The sequence below is a fragment of the Zerene cesonia genome, chromosome 8 (genome assembly GCF_012273895.1).
Source record: "Zerene cesonia ecotype Mississippi chromosome 8, Zerene_cesonia_1.1, whole genome shotgun sequence".
NCBI lineage: Eukaryota > Metazoa > Arthropoda > Insecta > Lepidoptera > Pieridae > Zerene > Zerene cesonia.
This window is the reverse complement of record NC_052109.1, coordinates 5,440,687-5,459,480: the sequence shown is the minus strand read 5'-3', so window position 1 is coordinate 5,459,480 and position 18,794 is coordinate 5,440,687. Positions and strand designations below refer to the sequence as shown.

Genomic DNA, 18,794 nt, shown 5'->3' with positions numbered 1-18,794 from the left:
TGAGCCTCTGCGAAAGTTCATGGGCGGTTGTGATCGCATACCATCAGGCGAACCACCAACTCAGTTACTCGCTATGACATAAAATAGCAATATTTACAGTCGTCGGGATAAGAAAATAGGTCAAAGTCGCTTTATCTATTTGTTATAAAATATGAGTTGTCTCTACGATATGGACTTTAGTATTCAATTACAAAATCAGACAGAGCCCCAAATTGCACACAGAAACAAAAACAGTAATTTTTGCGAAGCTCGTTTCACTAATGAGACATAAGTATTACGCTCAAATTTGGTCTCCACTAATTAATACCTATGATTGTCGCATAACGGTACAGTAAAAAAATTAAGCAAAATTTTCTTTTGGATGCTTAATAGGAGATAGTTGTTCAGGAGTGGATTTATTATTTACAACATATTATAATTCAAGTTCTTGTAATATAAGTAATATAATTATAATAATAATATATATCAATAATACAGTACTTGTAATATGAGTTAGTACCAACCTAAGCTTTCCCTATATATTACAGTATTACTAAACTACACGTTTGTACATATTTGATAAAAATTTACGTGTAACATTTTGTTACTAAATTAAAATAATATGTATAAAATTAAAAGGAGAAAAATCAAAAGTAAGTAACTCATAGTTTTTTGTTGCATTAAAGCTCACCACCAAGAAACACCCAGCTCTTTTTAAAATATCAAGAATTTATTTTATTCAATCATAGATATAGCAGTGGTAGTAAAGCTATAACTGTAATCATGAATTAAATATAAAAATAACATTTGCATGTAGATATATTGACGTAATTACATTGACGTACTTCTTATAATCCGAGGAAATTTTAAAATTTCATGGTGTAACCTCATTTTTCTACCAGTTTATATTGTAATGTGAAATTATAATGTTTTCCATTCATATATTGTAGTTACAGTAGGTATATTGGAAACACATATGTTGTAGGCACATTTAGTAGAAACAAGCGTTAATTATAAAAGCTATATCTGTAAGGTTTGATACAAAAAGCGAATTTATGATATTTTTGTTATATGGACGTATTTTCGCGTTTAATAAAGCTCGTGACTTAACGTTTTTGGAGGTTACATTTCATCAGTTGAATGACTGGGCACAGTTGAAAAAGTTCTTTCGTTTTTAATTTATTAGTTAAGTACCTAATTTAGAAATCATATTTAAATTGGCATTACATACAACATAATAGATACAAGTAGAAATATGTGTCGAAAAATTTAAATTACTGTCCATAATTATTTAAAATCAGGATTTAAATAGGATTAGATGACTCAGTGCGCACAACTAATCTGTAACACACATATGTAAACATACATATATACAAAGACTTTGTGACACCTAGTCAACCTTCCTTCTACCTACTTTTTACACCAATGAATTATAATTAAACCTGCGAATGTAGTAACACACTGTTATCTTTTATTTGTTTAACAATTACATCAAATTTTATGAAACATGTCTAGTAATTGTTAATTACAGAAACATGTTATTCATTTTCTCGATTTACTTTACGTATTCCTCTTTGTATTTTGTGTAGTGGGATTCACAAATATTGCTCTCAACCGCGCCTTATAGGAAAACCTCATTCTGCAATCATCAAATATACCGTAAAATTTAAGATTTTCCTTGTTGTTTGAAGTTAGTTATATATTTTCAAGGAAAATACCATCTATTTATATGACGATCAGATGATGGTTAAATCTATACTAATATTATATATAACGTAGATAAGTAGTTCATAAAGGACATTTATTATGCAGTCACACAATTTATCGCGCAATTAGTATATTCTCAATTGTGAATATGTATCCTAGAACTATCCGACATCCAGGATCATTCCTATTTACAGAATTACTCTTTGAATTGCAGAAATTACTCTTTGTTTTCTTCACAAATACTTGACTTAAATACTCACCTAGGTTATTTTTCATTCCTTGTAGACTGAAGAGATAAAATGGATATTTTATGTATTTGACTATAGATAGACTATAGACAGATATCGATGATTTCAAAATCGAATGTGCTAGATCTTGATAATAGATTATAAGTCGTCAGAAACTGCTCATCTGACTGAAAACGTTTGCTACGATATATTTATGCTTTAGTGTAGTCTTGGAGTTCCACAACGGGAGTGCTAATTTTTCGATTTTTATAAGTCAATAGAAAATGCCCATTAGAGTGCACAATGTTTGTTAAGACCTCATTCCTATATATGTTATAGTGTAGCGTGGCTTGGACTTGCATATCAGGTGTTCCAGATCCTGAAACTTATACTATCAGCAAAAAATGCTCATCACGTGTACAATTTTTTTTATGGCACAATTTTTATATCTCTTATAGTTTAGGTGGTCTGTTGCGGTTCTGCATCAGGTGTTCCAATTTTCGAAATAAACTATATTGCTATCGCATTTATAAAATTGGTAGGGATAGATAGTTTTATTGAATTTTATTGCGCCTATTGCGTTATGTGAACTATTACATAAAATTCGTACCTCACTATAAGTTAGATTTATTCATTTTAGTAGGCACTAAATTATATCGCAGATTACTAAATAGTGACTAGATACGTAAACTATATATAGATTTTGGTGCATTACTTTACTCTTTTCATATTTAATCTCAATGGTAACAAAAAAAATTATGTGTTAAAAAGTACCTATGTTTCAACTTTCAGAATACGTCTGTCCGGTCAGCTTTCCGTTTCTGTCCGCATCACCTATAAAAGAAAATAGTTTTCGGTCTTCTTTTTTCTATGTCACAGTCGGCAATGGAGCGGTGGCTCCATGGCTGATAGTAAGCGCTACCACCGCTCATGAACATTTATAGAGGCATAAGGTACATTGCAGACCTTACGCCTCTAAAAATGGATAGCCGACTTTAAATTGGGAAGGAATTAAGAAAGGTTTGCAAGAGGATTAGAGGAAAGGACTGGGAAGAGGAAGGAAAAGGATATGGGCCTCCGGCTCCCCCACTCACCGAACGAAAAACAGCAGAATGCTATTTCACGCCGGTCTTGTGTGGGGGTGTGGTACTTCCCCTATCCAATAAATTCAAATATAAAACATTCTATAAGCTTTAAAGCACTGATAATTTCGTGTATTGGACAAGTATACTAAATCAAGTAAATCCAGTACATCTATGCATATAATCAAACAGTAAAAAAAAATGTGTTCCTTTCGATTAATTCGTGAAGGAATTGTAATAAAATTTTGTTTTTTTAAGTTATAATAATATTTTTTTATTATTAACAAATATAATGTTATATAAACTTAATCAGTAGAAATATCTGACTTCTATAAGAGAGAGAAAGAGAGAGACAGACAGAAAAAAGCTCGATTCTTATCCTTAACTAATTTTTCTCCCACAGATTGTAATTAAACGAATAAGGAATTCTTACAGACAGTATTTATCATTTACAATAAAAGGATGTATGGAAAGAGTATTTATTAGATATAAAAATAACATAAATACGAGTATTAAAATAATTTTTATTAAACGAGTTTGCATGGTTATTTTAATTATATTGTAAAGTAAAGTACATATTCAAATATACATTGAAACATTCAATAATTTAATTTTCAACTTGAATTATGGAGTACATAATATGTAATCAAATTGTGAGTTGAATCAATTATACATAAATAATACAATATTGATCCGTACATTATTGCAATCAATGAGCATGATTAATGATTATGTATTTATAATTAACAATTAACATGGTAATCATATTATGTTATAAATTTTCCTTTTCGATGAGTCATATTTACTTAGTACTAAATTTTATCGAAATAATTTAATTGATATTTCCACATAATGATACCAATGTTACTTATAAAACCATTTATGTGACGAATAAATCATTCGGTATTCCACATTCCGCAGGACATTTTTCAATCAGCTTCAAAAGTCTTCTGTTGCAAATAATTTTCAATTTGTAAATATTTTAGATTTATCAATACACCTAAAGAATTTTCTGACTTGTCCATCAGGACACTGATTGCTTGATATAATTATTCTGCTCGTTAGATCTTTTATTCCCATATTCGGCTGAGGCGATTGTGTAAAATATTTATATTCATCTGGGAATATAATTCTGTCTTCATATCCACCATTTTTCGAAGGTTTACATTCAAAACATAGAAGTACTGACAATAATATAACACAACACAAAGAAGTAACCGAGAACATGTTCACGTTTTCTGCGATAATTTATATTATGTACCTACTACTACGCTACTCGATAGCAAATGCGAGTGGTTGACGTATGGTAGTTGAGATTGAAATATATCTAACAGGATACTTGGAGATATCGACATGGCTTAACCTTTTATGAGTCTGTGCTTTTCGACACAGAGATTTTCGTTACATAGAGGAACATTAGAAATTCAAAAGTAAACTACACACAACAAAAAGACTTCGATGTTGTGATTTGTTTTTCCGTTAATCGATAAGATTTTTCAGTTTTAAATAGTGTCATGTTAAATATTAGTGTACCTATATAAAGTAATAATAATACTTAAAATAACACACAACACATTAAATTCTATAAAGGACATCTGCGTGTTGGATATGTGTCCCCACGTAAGCCTTCTAAAAGACCGGGTGCTTTCCTTCTGGAGGTACCCTAGTATTATGGTGAGATACACATAAAATAATAGTGTACATAAATTATGAATCTCTATTTTTTTATATAATATGCTGATACAAAATAGAGTTTCTGAACTTAGATACGCGAATATTTTTCAACCTAATCAAAACCACGCCAACACTACTTTTTACATCCAATAACATGTCAATTCACCCGTAAAGGGTAGAAAAAAAATTATCACGAGACAGACCTGCGACTTTTTATTAAACTTTAGGTAGCAAAAAGGCGCCTCGTAATCAAAACTTATTCTATTCTTTAACAATTTGATGATTCATTTTTATTTATACGTCAACCTAAATATCTTCTTTTCAAAATCTTTTTGAAGAAAATTTGCATATTTATAAGGCCATTTTATCGCGCAATTTTTAAAAAAACTAATTGAGACTTGACATTTGAAAAAGCGGGGCTGTCAATAAGTTTTATATTATTCCGTGACATATAGACGATGAAAATGGCAGTTATTATTATGTAATATAATTCTTAGTAATGATGTAAATGTAAAAGAAACTCTGTCTGTCTGTATCACGTTGACGCCTAAACTACTTAACTGAATTGGATGAAATTAGTACAAATATTTATATTTTAAGATCCAAATAAGGACATAGTATAAGAAAAGAACAGAAACTATGCAAGTAAGCAAAAGCCCGAGTCAGATTGTCTCGATCTTGAGACATCGATATATTTTCCCGTGAAAACGTGAGCGGAGCCGCGAAGGGAAATCTAGAAATTTATATCGCACCTCTTTACACCTCTCCCCACATTTTTTTTTACATTTTTAAACTCTTTAGTGCACCATACAGAGATATACACAAAAAAAAATCCCTTTGGAATATCCTTTGACCATGAGGGTGAAAAGCAAAAACATTAAAAGATTTCTAAAGGGAATTTTCGGAGTAATAGTGTGTTACACATGTATTTATTTAATTCTTAAAAATTTGTACTTCCCTTGCTCAAATACAAAATCAAATTGGTAACACTAAAAATATCATGTCAAATTCAAATACTAAGCCACTTGTCAATTGTCACTTGTCATTTGTCATTTGTCAGTATTGAATTTATAAATACTGAAATCTCGATTTGTATGTGATGTCGTATTCTAAAAAGTGCCGAAATTAGTGTGATGATCTCATTGAATAATAAATTAAAGGTTGTGATGGTTTTTCTTAAGAACTTTTGAAATTTATTCTGTTTTTGTCTGAATTTTTTTAACAATGCAGCAGTCACCTTTTGACAATATTTTCAATATAATCGGTTTGTCCGAAGGCAATGAGAAACCTATGAAACACGGATTTTATAATGCCTTTGCTTTATTTGTTTTGGCTATATGTTGTGCAGCTGTATACGTATTATTTCTAATATTAGAACCATTTTTCAAACCACTATTTTGGGCACTCTTGGTGGGCTCACTTCTTCATCCTTTTAAATACAAACTTTCTAAGAAAATCAAATCGTGGTTCGAAAATTTAGAAAGAACAAACTCATGTGTAATAGTTGGCTTATCAACTATTCCCGTGAATATTGTGAATTTTGCATCAGACACAGTTGGCTATCAATTTAGAGAACATTATAAGGTAAGTCTGAAAGGCTTTTTTTTACATTGGGATTTAAGCTGTATTTATTATAAGCATTTGTACAATTATTTATAATTATTGTAATCTTTATTATACTGAAAAAATGTTACTGCAAGTAAATGTTGAAAAACTAATAAAATTTTCTAATTAAATAAATGATCAACAGGCAATTATAGGACTTCTCTCGGCTATATTTGTATTACCATGGCTATACAATGCAATACCCAGAAGTCTCTGCTGTTTATTTTGGCAGCTCACAAGCTTTATCAACTTTTCCACAACTTTGCTCATCAGTTTATGTACATCATACATTGTAAGTATTTTATACTTAGATTCATATATCCTTATGCATATAGAATGTATAAAACCAACTTGTTGTTTGTCTCACTACCTGAAACTGAAGAATGGCTGGGCCAATTTCTATAATTTTGATTTTGAAACATACATATTAGTTTAAAAAGTAAAAAAAAAATGTGTCAAAAAAGTTCTATGGCATTGTAAAGTTTGACAGGTCAGCTACTAAGCAATAAAAGTACTGTTTGTTAGCAAAGTTATTTTATATAGTTTATATGAGAATCTTTGTTATCAGTGAAATCAAACCCACATTAGCAAAATGAAATACTATCTTAAGATCAGATATGAAATGATTTTTTTTTTTACTTCCAGACACTAACAATAGCATTGGCTTATATAATAAGTGTATACACATTATGGAGCCCTGAAAGAGAGGGTATATTCAGAGTGACATCTCATATCCTTTGGTTGGTAATAGCCAGCTTTTTGGCTAGTTTAGCTGGAGCGTATAAAGTGTACATGTTTGTGGTTTTGCAAAGCATCTTTATAACTGGATTTGTACTTGAAGTATTACACGTGCACAAAATAATGCTTATGAAAGGTGCGTTCAATTAGTGTTTATGTATTTTATTTCTTTTCGTTTCCCAAAATCAAAGGAGGTTCTCAGTTCCATTGTAACTTTTTTGTCACTTGATCTTCAGTAGATTTAATTTCTAAATAATTATTGTGAATAAAATCACATATTAATTAAAGACAGGCAAGGTAGCATATTAATTAAACCCTCATAGGAAGCCTGTGTCCCAGCAGTGGGAACATGTATGGGTTGATGATGATGAGGGTTAATTAAAGAAATTCTGTATCGCTAAGTGTTGAATACTATTTACAAATACTTTTTCTATATTTTAACATACATGAATATAGCAAAAAAGGCTAACTTAATTAATGTATTGTGAGATAGCACTAAATCATAAACCATTTAATTTTACCAAGCTAAAAAACATTATCTAGAGATTATATTCCTATTCTTTCAAAATTTCTCATTATCTAGAGATTTTCGATTTATAATTCCTTTTTTTCTGTTTTTACAGATCCAGAAGCATCAACATTAACCGCAATACACAATGTTCTAACAAATGTTCAACATAATCAGCCAGAAATCAGTGAGAAAGTCAAAGACTGCATACCAGAGGTTGACAGTGAAAAAGAGTCAACACCAGATGAATCTCCCTCTCCCATAACTCCAGATGTCGCAAAACGAGGCAGCTGGACTGGAAATGAACCATCACAAAATTCTCCAAAACACGCCAAAATGCTGTTCAAAACTAGAACACTATCTGCACTCCCGCTGTCGAATACAAAAATGAAAAGCGCTTTCGAAAATCGCCTCCTGGCGTCCTTCAAACAAAGATCACTGGATGAAAATTATATAAGAAATAATTTCTCTGATGACGAAACAGCCTTGTACTTCAAACTTTTGTTCTTTGGTTGTTTCTGCATGCTCATATGGAAACACATCTGGTTATTGCCGATCACATTAATATTTTTAGCTATACATATAATTAAAATTTTACTTAATTTCTTTGGTGTATGGTTATTCTTTGAAAATCAATACAACTATCTGATGGTTAAAATTAACAGTTGGTGGAATAATAGGTAAGAATTATTGTATTTTTCAAGCCAAATTTAATTAAAACTCTTTTAGTATCTTTAATGTCACTCAGTAAAGTTACACCTTTCCAATGGAGACAGAATTTTTGAAATTGGCCCAGTAATTTTTGCGTGAAAACCTTACAAACATACAAATATACAAAAGTTTCCTCTTTATAATACTACATTAATCACCACCCATGTAATATTTATATGTAAAACTATTAAAACAGTTTAAATTTTTCAGACAATCGGCATTAATACCGGGGCAAATAAGAGGTATTCGGAAAATGCTTGCCATTTGCAATCAGAGTATAATTTCAATGGCATATGAGTCCGTGGATACTGTGTCCAGTTGCATCGTTATTATCGGCCTTATTCTATTTGTGACTGTAGCTACAGTATTTATTTGTATACAGGTAAATGCCATACATACTTCACAGTTCTATTTATTATTGTGTTTTATGTTTTTTTTTTTATTTATTGTTATTGTTTTATGTGTTTTTATGTTGCGTTTACAGCTCTCCCAAGTTTCGGCAGAGCCGTTTATTTGTATAGAGTAGTATTAATTTTAAGTTGTACTTGGTCTGGTATCATGGCCTGTGGTAGCGCTTGCCATCAGGCGACCTACCAGCTTCATTGCCGACGATGACATAAAAATATATGTTAATTATGGTTATAACTTTTATATTTTAGATATATTCAGAAGCAATAGTTGTAATTCAACTCAGCGGGAGTCTTTTGAACAGTACATTTGTCCAGAACAGTGCGCTGCATGCATACTTACCTGAGGGTTGGGAAGAGAAGCTCGATTCCCTTATTGATAATGCATACACTTATGGAAGGGAAGGAATATCAACTGGAGTGAGTAGAGAATTATGTTAAAACATTAATATTAATACAAGCAACCCTTGAACTGTTAACAGGCTAAAAATATGTTTATATTAAATATTACTAGATGTCCACATTTTTATAAGTATGATTATTAGTTGGGTCCGAATAGACTATGTCTTTTTACGAATTTTTCAAATCACTTGATAGCTTTTTTGTATTTTAGAGCTCATTTTATGTAAATGTAGTTTTCTTCTAATTTTTTTGTTTGCATTTTATTTTTGCTGCCCATTGGATTATAATTAGATCATGCGACATGTAAGTAACCCAACCTTCTCCATTTTAAAATATTTTCTTATTTTATTCTCACTTATATTAGCCAATAGTATAAACAGAATTAAAAAAATGTAGCACTGGTTAGTTTTTCTTTATTAAAAAACTTTAACAATACCTGCGTACTATTTTTATATCTATAGGTAAAAAGCATCCTAAGGGAAGGTGATCCCGAAAAAATAGCGCGCGTAGAGCAGCAAGTGCTAGAAATCTGGGACCGAGTTTACCAGAGTTGGGTTTCGGGCCACTTCGCAGCAACTGTTGGCCCACAAGTTGACGGCACCGCTGTACAAGACTCTTGGGATAACCTTGTCAGCGATTTCACTCAAGCACCTGGTGAGATACAAACTACAATGAATCCTAGTAAGGGTATAAACGCGAAAGTTTGTTAGTGGGAATGGATGGATGGATGTTTGTTACTCTGTCAGGTAAACTACTGAATGGATTTTCATGAAACTTTACTATAATAAAGCTTATACGTCACAATAAGACATGAGCTATATAAATACTTGCTATTGCCCGTGGATTCGTCGTTGGACGAAACCGGGTGGCGCAGCTGGTTTACTTAGAGTTTTGGTAGTATTTGTACACAACATTATATAATTCTCATTCTTAACATTAAAAACTTTAATATAAATCCTATACGTATTTTTATACTTCAAGATATTGTTTCGCTGCATAATCTGTTCGTATACAGGTTCTACACGTTCCCTAATCTATTGTATCACTACATAGTATAAAGCAAAGTCGCTTTTCGCGTCTTTAAAGCGACAACGGATTATCATGTTTTTTTTTTTAATAGATAGAGTGATTCAAGAGGAAGTATAATAACATATATTAATCTACTCTGAATTATTACTATTATTCATATGATTACCACCTATATAACGCGAACGAAGCCGCGGGCATAAGCCGATACATAAGTGGTTCATGTTCACAGGCTTATTCGACTATACCGGTATAGTCAGCTGGGTGCAAGCCAACCTGGGTACGTTGAGCGCGATCGCGAGCGGTATATGGGCACCTCTAGCAAGCAACGTGTCTTTGCTCGCCGGCTCGCTGGGCGCTTTCACTTCGCTTCTGTTCAGCGGCGGCGGGGCTATAATTAATATGATTATTAACTTGGTGAGTGGTTGGTGAATGAAAAAACTATTGCGTAATTTGATAACGCTATATGATGTAAAGGGAATCATATAACTCCTTCAGTACCTTTAATAATATATATATATACCATTTAATGTCATGTGTTATCTCCCTTTCCTAAAAAAAAGAAAAAAGCCGCCATCTTGAATAGACAGGTTGGGGATAATTACGTAGGAAAAAAGTTTTTTTTTTGTTTTATTACGTTTAGAATGGCAGTAAAATTCAATGTTTTAATTTTCTCTTTATATTTTATAAACAAATGGGCCAGTAGAAAAAGACAGATAGTAAACTGCATTTGCTAACTGCGTTTTCTAACTGAGGCACAACCGAAAATCTAGTTTCGTTACTCTACCTACACCCTGGTGATTAAATAATCAGAAAAAATATTCAGTTTTTATTTTAATGATATAAGGTCATGTTAATTTCTAAACTTGAACATATTTTATTTGTTCAATAATTCAAGGATACAATTATTGCCTGTGCCTGTATGAACCTTGATTTCGTATAAATCATCTATTTACGTTTATAGTGGCCACAGATAATATTCAACTGTTACCTTCAGAAATATAAAAGAAAACTGTATTTTAATAAGATAAAGAAAAAAATGAATACAAAATACAAAAATTTTAATTTTATTTTATCTTGTGTAAGTAAATCCTATTATTTTTAATAAACTATCACTCATTGAATCTCCTGTCTTCTGTTAACAGGTGGTATTCTTCACAACTCTATTCTATCTTTTGGCATCAAGCAACGCTCTGTATAAACCAGTGGAAGTCATTACGAGAGTCCAACCCAACTTTGGTCCTAGACTCGGAATTGCTTTGTCTGTTGCAATCAATCAGGTAATTGTCAAAGGATTGTGAACCTTGAATGAATAAATACTAGGCACATCTTACCTTGGACTATAAGGCCTTTACTTACGACCAAAAATAATTTAAATAATATAAGCAATGTTCTGTCTATTTCGGATGGAAAGTAACCAAGGATTTTGTATGTGAAAGATCAAAAAAGAGTTACATATGAAGAATTAAAGAAAAATTACAGTATTCAATGTGAGTAAAAAATAGTGATGTCCATGACTCACTTTCACGTTCATTAAATTAATTGTTTTAATTTGGTATTTGTTGGTATTTGGTATGTATGTAAATATCTTATTTTCATTAGTTTTAGATTACCACAAAAATGCAGAAATTAACTACCACTCAAAACAAACTCAGTCGCTAAGGCCTCCTCCATAAAACTACATATTACATTTGTCGATTTTTCTGGTTTGAATTTTAATAGGTTTTCTCACTCCCACACTTCGTGTACTTTTTTGCGTAGCGTAGTAAATATTTAAAATTTTGAAATCGTTGAAAGTAACAAAGAATAAGCATGCAATTTTTGAGTAAATTTTGATTGTCAAAAAAAAAGACTATATAATAAAAAAAATATACAACATATAAAACCTTTTTAGCAAAACTATAATGCAGACCTTTTAGTTTAAAATTTATTATAAATACTTCCAGGTATTCAGAGCGTCGTTTAAAATGGCGTTATTCTATGGTCTATGGACTTGGTTGGTGCACAATTTGTTTGGCGCCAAAGTTGTCTATTTGCCATCTGGTAAGCATACACTTATTAATTTCCCTGCTATGTATTTTGAAACCTATGAATCTAACTACAATAAAAAGACTTAACAAACAAACTTTATAATGATATTATAAGTTATATACTGAATATTTTACACATTTGAATTTCGATGAGAGGGAATAAGCCTCTATAACATGCCCCAAAAAAGTCTTAGCGTGGGATTCGATGTTGGATATTTTTTTACAAGTATGTTATTTTTGAAACAAATAAATATTAATTGTTTATATATAATCTTATTTACTGTTGAAACAAACATTAAGTAAAGTTCTTTTTTATTTTACTCCCCGTAATTAATTATATTCTTTACACATTCTAAAAATATCGTTACCATAAATAGAATGAAAGCCCATAATATCCAACGTTATCAATTACATAATTCATTTATTTCCTCTTCGCGCCAATTTCAAATCGAATCGGGTCATTGAGCTTTCGATTAAATCGGCCACAATTCGCAACTGATAAATACTCGTTTTTATTTTTTTCGTACATATTTAGTAAACACTTATCTCGAGACGTTGTTCATTCGTAGCCGGTGTGACATTTTTATAGCGCGTGTTTTCGATAAACGGTTACACAAGATGCATTATAAAACATGACTGTGTATAGACTTACAATGTCTGGCTGGAGGCTATTCATAGTTCTCGTTGTGTTGCTTAACGTCGCGTTTGGTGTTAGGATCAACTTCACCAGTTGCCACAATACGGAATGGTCTTGTGTGAACAGTGCACCAAATGAGATCATTTACACTTGTTCGGCGGTTAGAAGCAATGTAAGTGCAACAATTCAATAAAGTTAATTTAATATACGTGAACTCAAATATAAGATACTTAATAGGCTGTTTTGTTTTAGGACTTCATCATCCACCTTAAGGATTATTATACGGATAATATCGTCAGTGTGACGGTACAAAATTGTCGCGACTTAAGGGTGGTACTGGACTGTCCCCTATTGCAAAGGTCCTCTCGGTTGCAGAAATTTAAAGTCAAAGATTGCGACCGACTTGAATTCATATCGCTTTCCGCGACGTCCTTATTGCAGACACCGCCCGAAGTTGTAATTGAAAATGTGAGGGAAGTTGTGGCACTGCCCAGAAATACATTTAAATCGCCCTCGACTAGTACTGAGCTCAAATGTCTAGGATCGACATCTATGAACAAGTTAAGAATTGTAAATAGCAAAATAAATTCTATCAACACGAAAGCTATTTTTAATGTTAGTGGGATCAAAAACGTTGAATTTGAAAATGTTACTATCACTGATATTTATACGCAAGGTATTGAAGCGATCATGAGCAGCGACAATTCTGTATTTACAATGATAAACAGCAAAATTGCCAATTTAGAGTTTAAAGGAATCATTATTCAAGCTTCAACTGTCAGATTATCTTATAATGTTTTTAACACCATAAGAGCGAATGGGATAAACGTTACAGCTGATAGTGTATACATCGCGGGAAATACCTTTAAAGAAATAAATGCAAATGGCATAATTATAAATTCTCTAAACATCGATATAATAAACAATAACATTGAATTCCTTAAAAGTAACGCATTAGAAAGCATCAAGTGTTTGAAAAGAAGATCGAGCAAGAAACAAATAAATTTCTCAAGAAATAACATACATAGTGTAGAACCGTATTCTCTATTTTTTGACTATTCAAGTTGTAAAAACGCGGGCACTCAAATTATATTTCGTGAAAACAAAATAGACTGTAAATGTCGAAACATTGCATTTTTAAATTCGCCGTCTACCGGATGCAACAGTGAATTGAACGGATTGATTTTGAATATAGCCAATAACAATACATGCTTTTTGGCTCCTTGTATTTTGCCCATTGAAATTGTTAAACTGCTACAAGAGAGCGATATGTGTCATTTAAACCTTGACCCCCAAGTTATGTGCTTACTGTATTATGATAAGAATTCTAATAATACGAATATCGAAGTGACTACAGACGAAGATGTCACGGAGCCGGCTCCTACGTTCTATTTGATAAGGCAGGCTAACTACGGGTCCGGCGGCGCTAGTGCTGCTATGACGGCTATCGATAAGGATGATCTCTTACGGGATAGCCACTTGAATATGACGAACAGAACAACTGTTAAAGTCGTGTTCGATTCTTCTAAAGACTTTGTAGAAACGCTCAGAAGTACGGGCAGATCGCAGAGCAGACAAGAGGAGAACAAATCGCCACCGAGAGAAGACTACATAAATCGTTGTGTCGGCAGCCATTGTAGAAATAACGTCGCGTACGACAAACAGAAGGCGTTAGACTTTTATAAATATGTATACGCTCAATTGCGAACGCCGCGTCAGAATGACAAGAAAAATTAAACTTGCTTGACATTATCGTTGTTTTAAATAAAACCGTTTACCTATTTTGTTGACTTTATTGCCCCCAAACATAGTATCTAGCTATAATTCGTAAACACCGCTTTTACTATCAACGATGAACCATATTTATATTTGTGTGCTTCGTGATACTTATTATATGTTTGGCTTCTGGTTTTACTTTTATTTTTATTTCATTGAGGGCGTTTTTTTTGTATCCACAACATCTCTCTCATTATTAATATAATAATTGTTTTTTTGAAAGATTGCAACTACTTTTATTACTTAGTGAGCTTTTGCTCAACCAAAACTATATTTTAAAACTCGTGTAAGAAAATACAGTCTAAATCATATTCGTAGCGTATCAGTAGATATGTTGTACTTTATATTCGTTATTGTAATATTATAAGGAATATGCCTAGCGCAAGATTATAGGTCCGTTCGTATTGAGTGAATACTAATTAACCTTTATTACAATATAAAAAGAGATTTGTGTATATTTAATATTAGGTAATTTTTTGTTATTATTTATTTGGTCGTATTGTAGGTCGTCGGATTTATTACAAATAAATATTGGCTTTTATCTTATTCGCACTGGTTTTAACAAATCACATGACAGTGGGAAAACACATATATGCTAACTATTATCAGGGCCATGCAGATCGAGGCAAGGACGTGATTGCATACATTGAAGTATTAATTGAATCAGCCTTTATAAACTTACATTTCTTAATCGGCTATTAAATTTACTATTTACTTAATTTATCGACATCTATTTACACAATGGTTTCAGATTTTATATTTATTTCAAAATTGCATATAAACCCGTACAGGAACAATATACATAATATAATAGACGCGATAATAATTTTCAGTATTAGCGGCTGTGTTAGGTGCAGCGCCGTTCCTAGGGCCCTATTTGGCGGGATTGCCAGCGGCGCTGGATGTATGGCTCCAGGGCAGACCGATGGCGGCCTGTATGCTCCCCATTGCTCAGGCGGCGCCCATCGCGTTCCTCGACGCTGCTGTGTACGCCGAGATTAAGGAGTGAGTGCTGATTTATATAAAAATCAAATGTGTTATGACTCTTTTGTGTTTTACGTGTTAGTATTTATGAAACAATTGATTAAACGCCGCGTGGAAACTAGCCATTTATGATTGACTGACTACCTTTACGCTCGCGGCTTCTTTTTTGTTTTTAACGACCTTAGATGAGGATATTTCGTTACCTATTGGATTACATGTTAGATTCATATTCATATTCATTATATATATATATATAATATTTGCCTGTAAAATTTGGCAAAATCTGCCCAGTGGTTTTACGTGAATAACGTATATACAAACAGACAAACAGAAAAATCTAACCATTGTTTTAGAGTCTATAAAACACCCATATTGCATAGCAGTCACTATTTTTGAAAAATAGTTTATGTACAGAAATGGTCTGGTTACTGTTTTATTACATATTACATGAACATAGATGATTGCCCGCAAGAGTGTTTGTGACGAATATTCGTATCTTTTTAATTAATATACACACAAACAGCTATTCACATTCAGCTTCTACTTCTTAAGAGCTAAGTTAAAGTAAGAAAATCGTATTGTTACCGTATACGCGAAAATATAGTCTTTAGTATAAAAATCCGAAAGATCTTTTTATAAATGAGACTTTTGAATGTGTTTTTGTTTGCCATTAAATATCTCACAATTTAAGTATAAACATTTTTTTCCAGCGGGGGACACCCCTACGTAACCGGTCTGGCAATTGCCGGTGGTATATTCTATCTGGGGCCGGAAGGCGCCATCTTGGGGCCACTGCTCCTCTGCTGCCTCATGGTGGTACTCAACTTGTCTTCCTCCTTCCTAAGGGACACTCCCTCGGAGGAAAGGGCCGCGTTACACTCTCGAGTCAGGTAATCGAGTTCTAGTAGAGCGCCAATTGAATTACATTATTATATACCATTTTTGTACATTGTTTGACAGTTTCAAATGTTTTATTGTGATTTTATTCCCAAACAAATTACTCGTTTGCAATTTTCTTCAGGAATAGATTACGTATTGATTGATTGAGAGTTGCGAGTTTGGTAGTTTCATAGTTTTGCTCGTGCATAGACAATGTGATTTTTTTTTTACTGTATTTGAAGAGCTTTTTTAGCTTAAAGTACAATTGTCATTATAAAAGTGTACATACGTTTTAAAGTCCAAATCCATCGAATGTTTTAGTGTGTAAGGTTTATGCTACCATTTAAGAATCTTTAATCGTCAATGACGCCTTAAAGTAGTACTAATTCCAGTGCGGAAAAATGACATAGTTCGTCTTACACCATCACTTTTACGAACTAGTGCTGTTTTAAGACCACATGGTAACCCCTGGCCGACTGTGCCTGCTTTATCGAATAAAGTATTGAAATAACTCATCAAGATCATAGTTTATGTCACAAATAAGATTTCCTTCGCGCAAAGAAATAGACCAGCCGCCTTTATTTAAAAAGATTGTTTTAATACTTAAGACAGCAGATTTTATTACTGATAAATCCGATTCATTAAACATTGTTGTGTTTACGTTACAATTTATATTATAATTGTAAATGCGCACTTGTATAAGATTAATTTCGTCACTTGTACTGCATCCAGTAATAAATGTTTGTTGAATTACTTTATTTGTTTCAATAGGTCATTTTTGGGATATTAAATGAGGTGTGTATTTTAACAACATAATATAATTGATTAAATAATTTTATAGCAGGAATGCTCATACGGCGATTGACGCATGTGTAGATCTCGCTTTTTGTTTTTTTTTTTTGTTTTATTGATCTTATAAAATTGATTGTATTTTTAAGTTTCTATATAAGAAAAAATGTGTATAGGAATAGCATGCATCCTGTAAGCATGAATTTGAACTTTGTGTTTGATAATCGCATGACTAACAATTTATATTTATAATCCAAATATTAATTACTAATTTAAACTTATTTTCAGATTCGGTGCTTATCTTTAAAATGCATGAAGAGCTAATTGTCAGATGGCCAGCTATTATTGTTGTCGTAATAAGATAAAATCGTAGATTTTTTACCAACAGAGTTATGTTAAGCGTCTAAACAGTTAAATTACACATTAACACATATGTATGACAGCTTAAACCTCTATGAGAGTACTATGTTATATTAAATATAACTATAATAAACGAACTGTTCTTATGATAATGTTAGGCAGGTTTAAATTGTTCAGAATCAACGAAAATCGACTCAAACATTATCTACTAGTTTACCCCTTTCCTTTTTACACATAGTCAAGTGATAGTTATAATAGAAATATCCAATCATTATAGCATTTCGTTTTAAATGCATGATCTATTATTTGATGCACTTATTTCCTTCACTTTAAATCTGTGAAAAAGAGATTTAACACGACTTTAAACGAGAAACGAAACGACTGAGCTATATTTATTGAAATTATTTAGTGTTTATTATATACGAATATATGTCAAATTTACTGCAATATAATAGTTTATTGTGATGATAACAACGCAGCTTGTAATATCTGTGTACCTGACTTTTCATTAACAATTGATAGAAAGGTAATGTTCTAAATGAAGAGACTAATACAAATGAGAACGCAAGTGTTACACAAATATGCTCCCAACTGCAAATGCACTAAGACGCATTATACTATGAACTTTTACATATTGTTAATAAATATTACATGCACGAAACATTAAATACTAGATTAAAGCCTCAGCTTCGCCCGCGTAGTAAAAATATAAGATAGGTCTGTGATTTTTTCCCGCATTGATTCCGTTCCCGTGGGATTACCGGGACAAATAACTGTTAATGTCCTTTCTCGGCTCAAGCGAAATTCTTAAACAAAATTTCAGTACCGGTTGAGTAGTGCAGGCGCAAAGAAGAGATATACAAACAGAGTTTCGCATTTATTATTTAGAGTATACTTACCTTCTGATATTATTTCTAGTCTTATTGCAGTTAAATTAATTGGATTAATAGCACAAATATATATAATTATTTTGCTATATTAAGTATATTAATAACGAGACCTGTAACTATAAATATAATTGTAGTAATACAAAAGAATAAAAAAAAATTAAGACTCGGGTATCTCTCAAACTTCTAGATAGGGTTTAAATTTTTACAAATTGCATATATGCTATAAAAATATTGCTTAAATATATGAAACTATCTATTTTGTTTTTTGATAATTGGTAGTATCTGTTTTTATGTATTGAATAGTAATAATATGTATTGAAATTGTATATAATCTTTTATCTATTCTCTAATTCAGTGCCAATTTACTTCGGTGCTTTATATGC

The 18,794-nt window shown here is 31.9% G+C and overlaps 2 protein-coding genes and 1 long non-coding RNA gene across 5 annotated transcripts; 2 read left to right on the top strand and 1 right to left on the bottom strand.

The window, feature by feature from the left end:
- Positions 1-5,723: 5,723 nt before the first annotated feature.
- LOC119828475 (transmembrane protein 245) lies at positions 5,724-17,582 on the top strand. 3 transcript variants are annotated; one of them, XM_038350637.1, is made up of 15 exons: positions 5,724-6,253; positions 6,420-6,566; positions 6,920-7,148; positions 7,636-8,200; positions 8,442-8,613; positions 8,891-9,058; positions 9,332-9,343; positions 9,502-9,694; positions 10,299-10,483; positions 11,212-11,346; positions 12,013-12,109; positions 15,343-15,514; positions 16,204-16,383; positions 17,144-17,167; positions 17,450-17,582. In XM_038350637.1, the coding sequence occupies exons 1-14, from the start codon at positions 5,894-5,896 to the stop codon at positions 17,160-17,162; spliced, it is 2,634 nt and encodes an 877-aa protein (XP_038206565.1). In that variant the 5' UTR covers positions 5,724-5,893; the 3' UTR covers positions 17,163-17,167; positions 17,450-17,582. The 3 variants fall into 3 exon arrangements, with proteins under 3 accessions (XP_038206565.1, XP_038206564.1, XP_038206566.1); XM_038350636.1 differs by lacking the exon at positions 17,144-17,167; XM_038350638.1 differs by lacking the exons at positions 9,332-9,343; positions 17,144-17,167 and having other exon boundaries at positions 5,725-6,253.
- On the bottom strand, positions 9,563-12,888 carry LOC119828478. Its single transcript, XR_005287769.1, has 3 exons — positions 12,749-12,888; positions 10,343-10,457; positions 9,563-9,691 (listed from the first exon to the last, which is right to left on the bottom strand). It is a non-coding gene; the product is annotated as an uncharacterized LOC119828478 (long non-coding RNA).
- LOC119828477 lies at positions 12,750-14,924 on the top strand. The gene is made up of 2 exons (XM_038350639.1): positions 12,750-12,905; positions 12,986-14,924. Exons 1-2 carry the CDS (start codon positions 12,750-12,752, stop codon positions 14,468-14,470), a joined length of 1,641 nt encoding a protein of 546 aa, XP_038206567.1. The 3' UTR covers positions 14,471-14,924.
- Positions 17,583-18,794: the final 1,212 nt, after the last annotated feature.

What these genes read in the sequence shown, in the direction of transcription:
- LOC119828477 (XM_038350639.1), top strand. Translation starts at nt 12,750, where the DNA reads ATGTCTGGCTGGAGGCTATTCATAGTTCTCGTTGTGTTGCTTAACGTC. An exon ending in GTTCGGCGGTTAGAAGCAAT is followed by an intron (nt 12,906 to 12,985) that starts GTAAGTGCAACA and finishes GTTTTGTTTTAG; the next exon opens with GACTTCATCATCCACCTTAA.
- LOC119828475 (XM_038350636.1), top strand. Translation starts at nt 5,894, where the DNA reads ATGCAGCAGTCACCTTTTGACAATATTTTCAATATAATCGGTTTGTCC. An exon ending in CGATTTCACTCAAGCACCTG is followed by an intron (nt 9,695 to 10,298) that starts GTGAGATACAAA and finishes TCATGTTCACAG; the next exon opens with GCTTATTCGACTATACCGGT. An exon ending in AGTTGTCTATTTGCCATCTG is followed by an intron (nt 12,110 to 15,342) that starts GTAAGCATACAC and finishes AATAATTTTCAG; the next exon opens with TATTAGCGGCTGTGTTAGGT.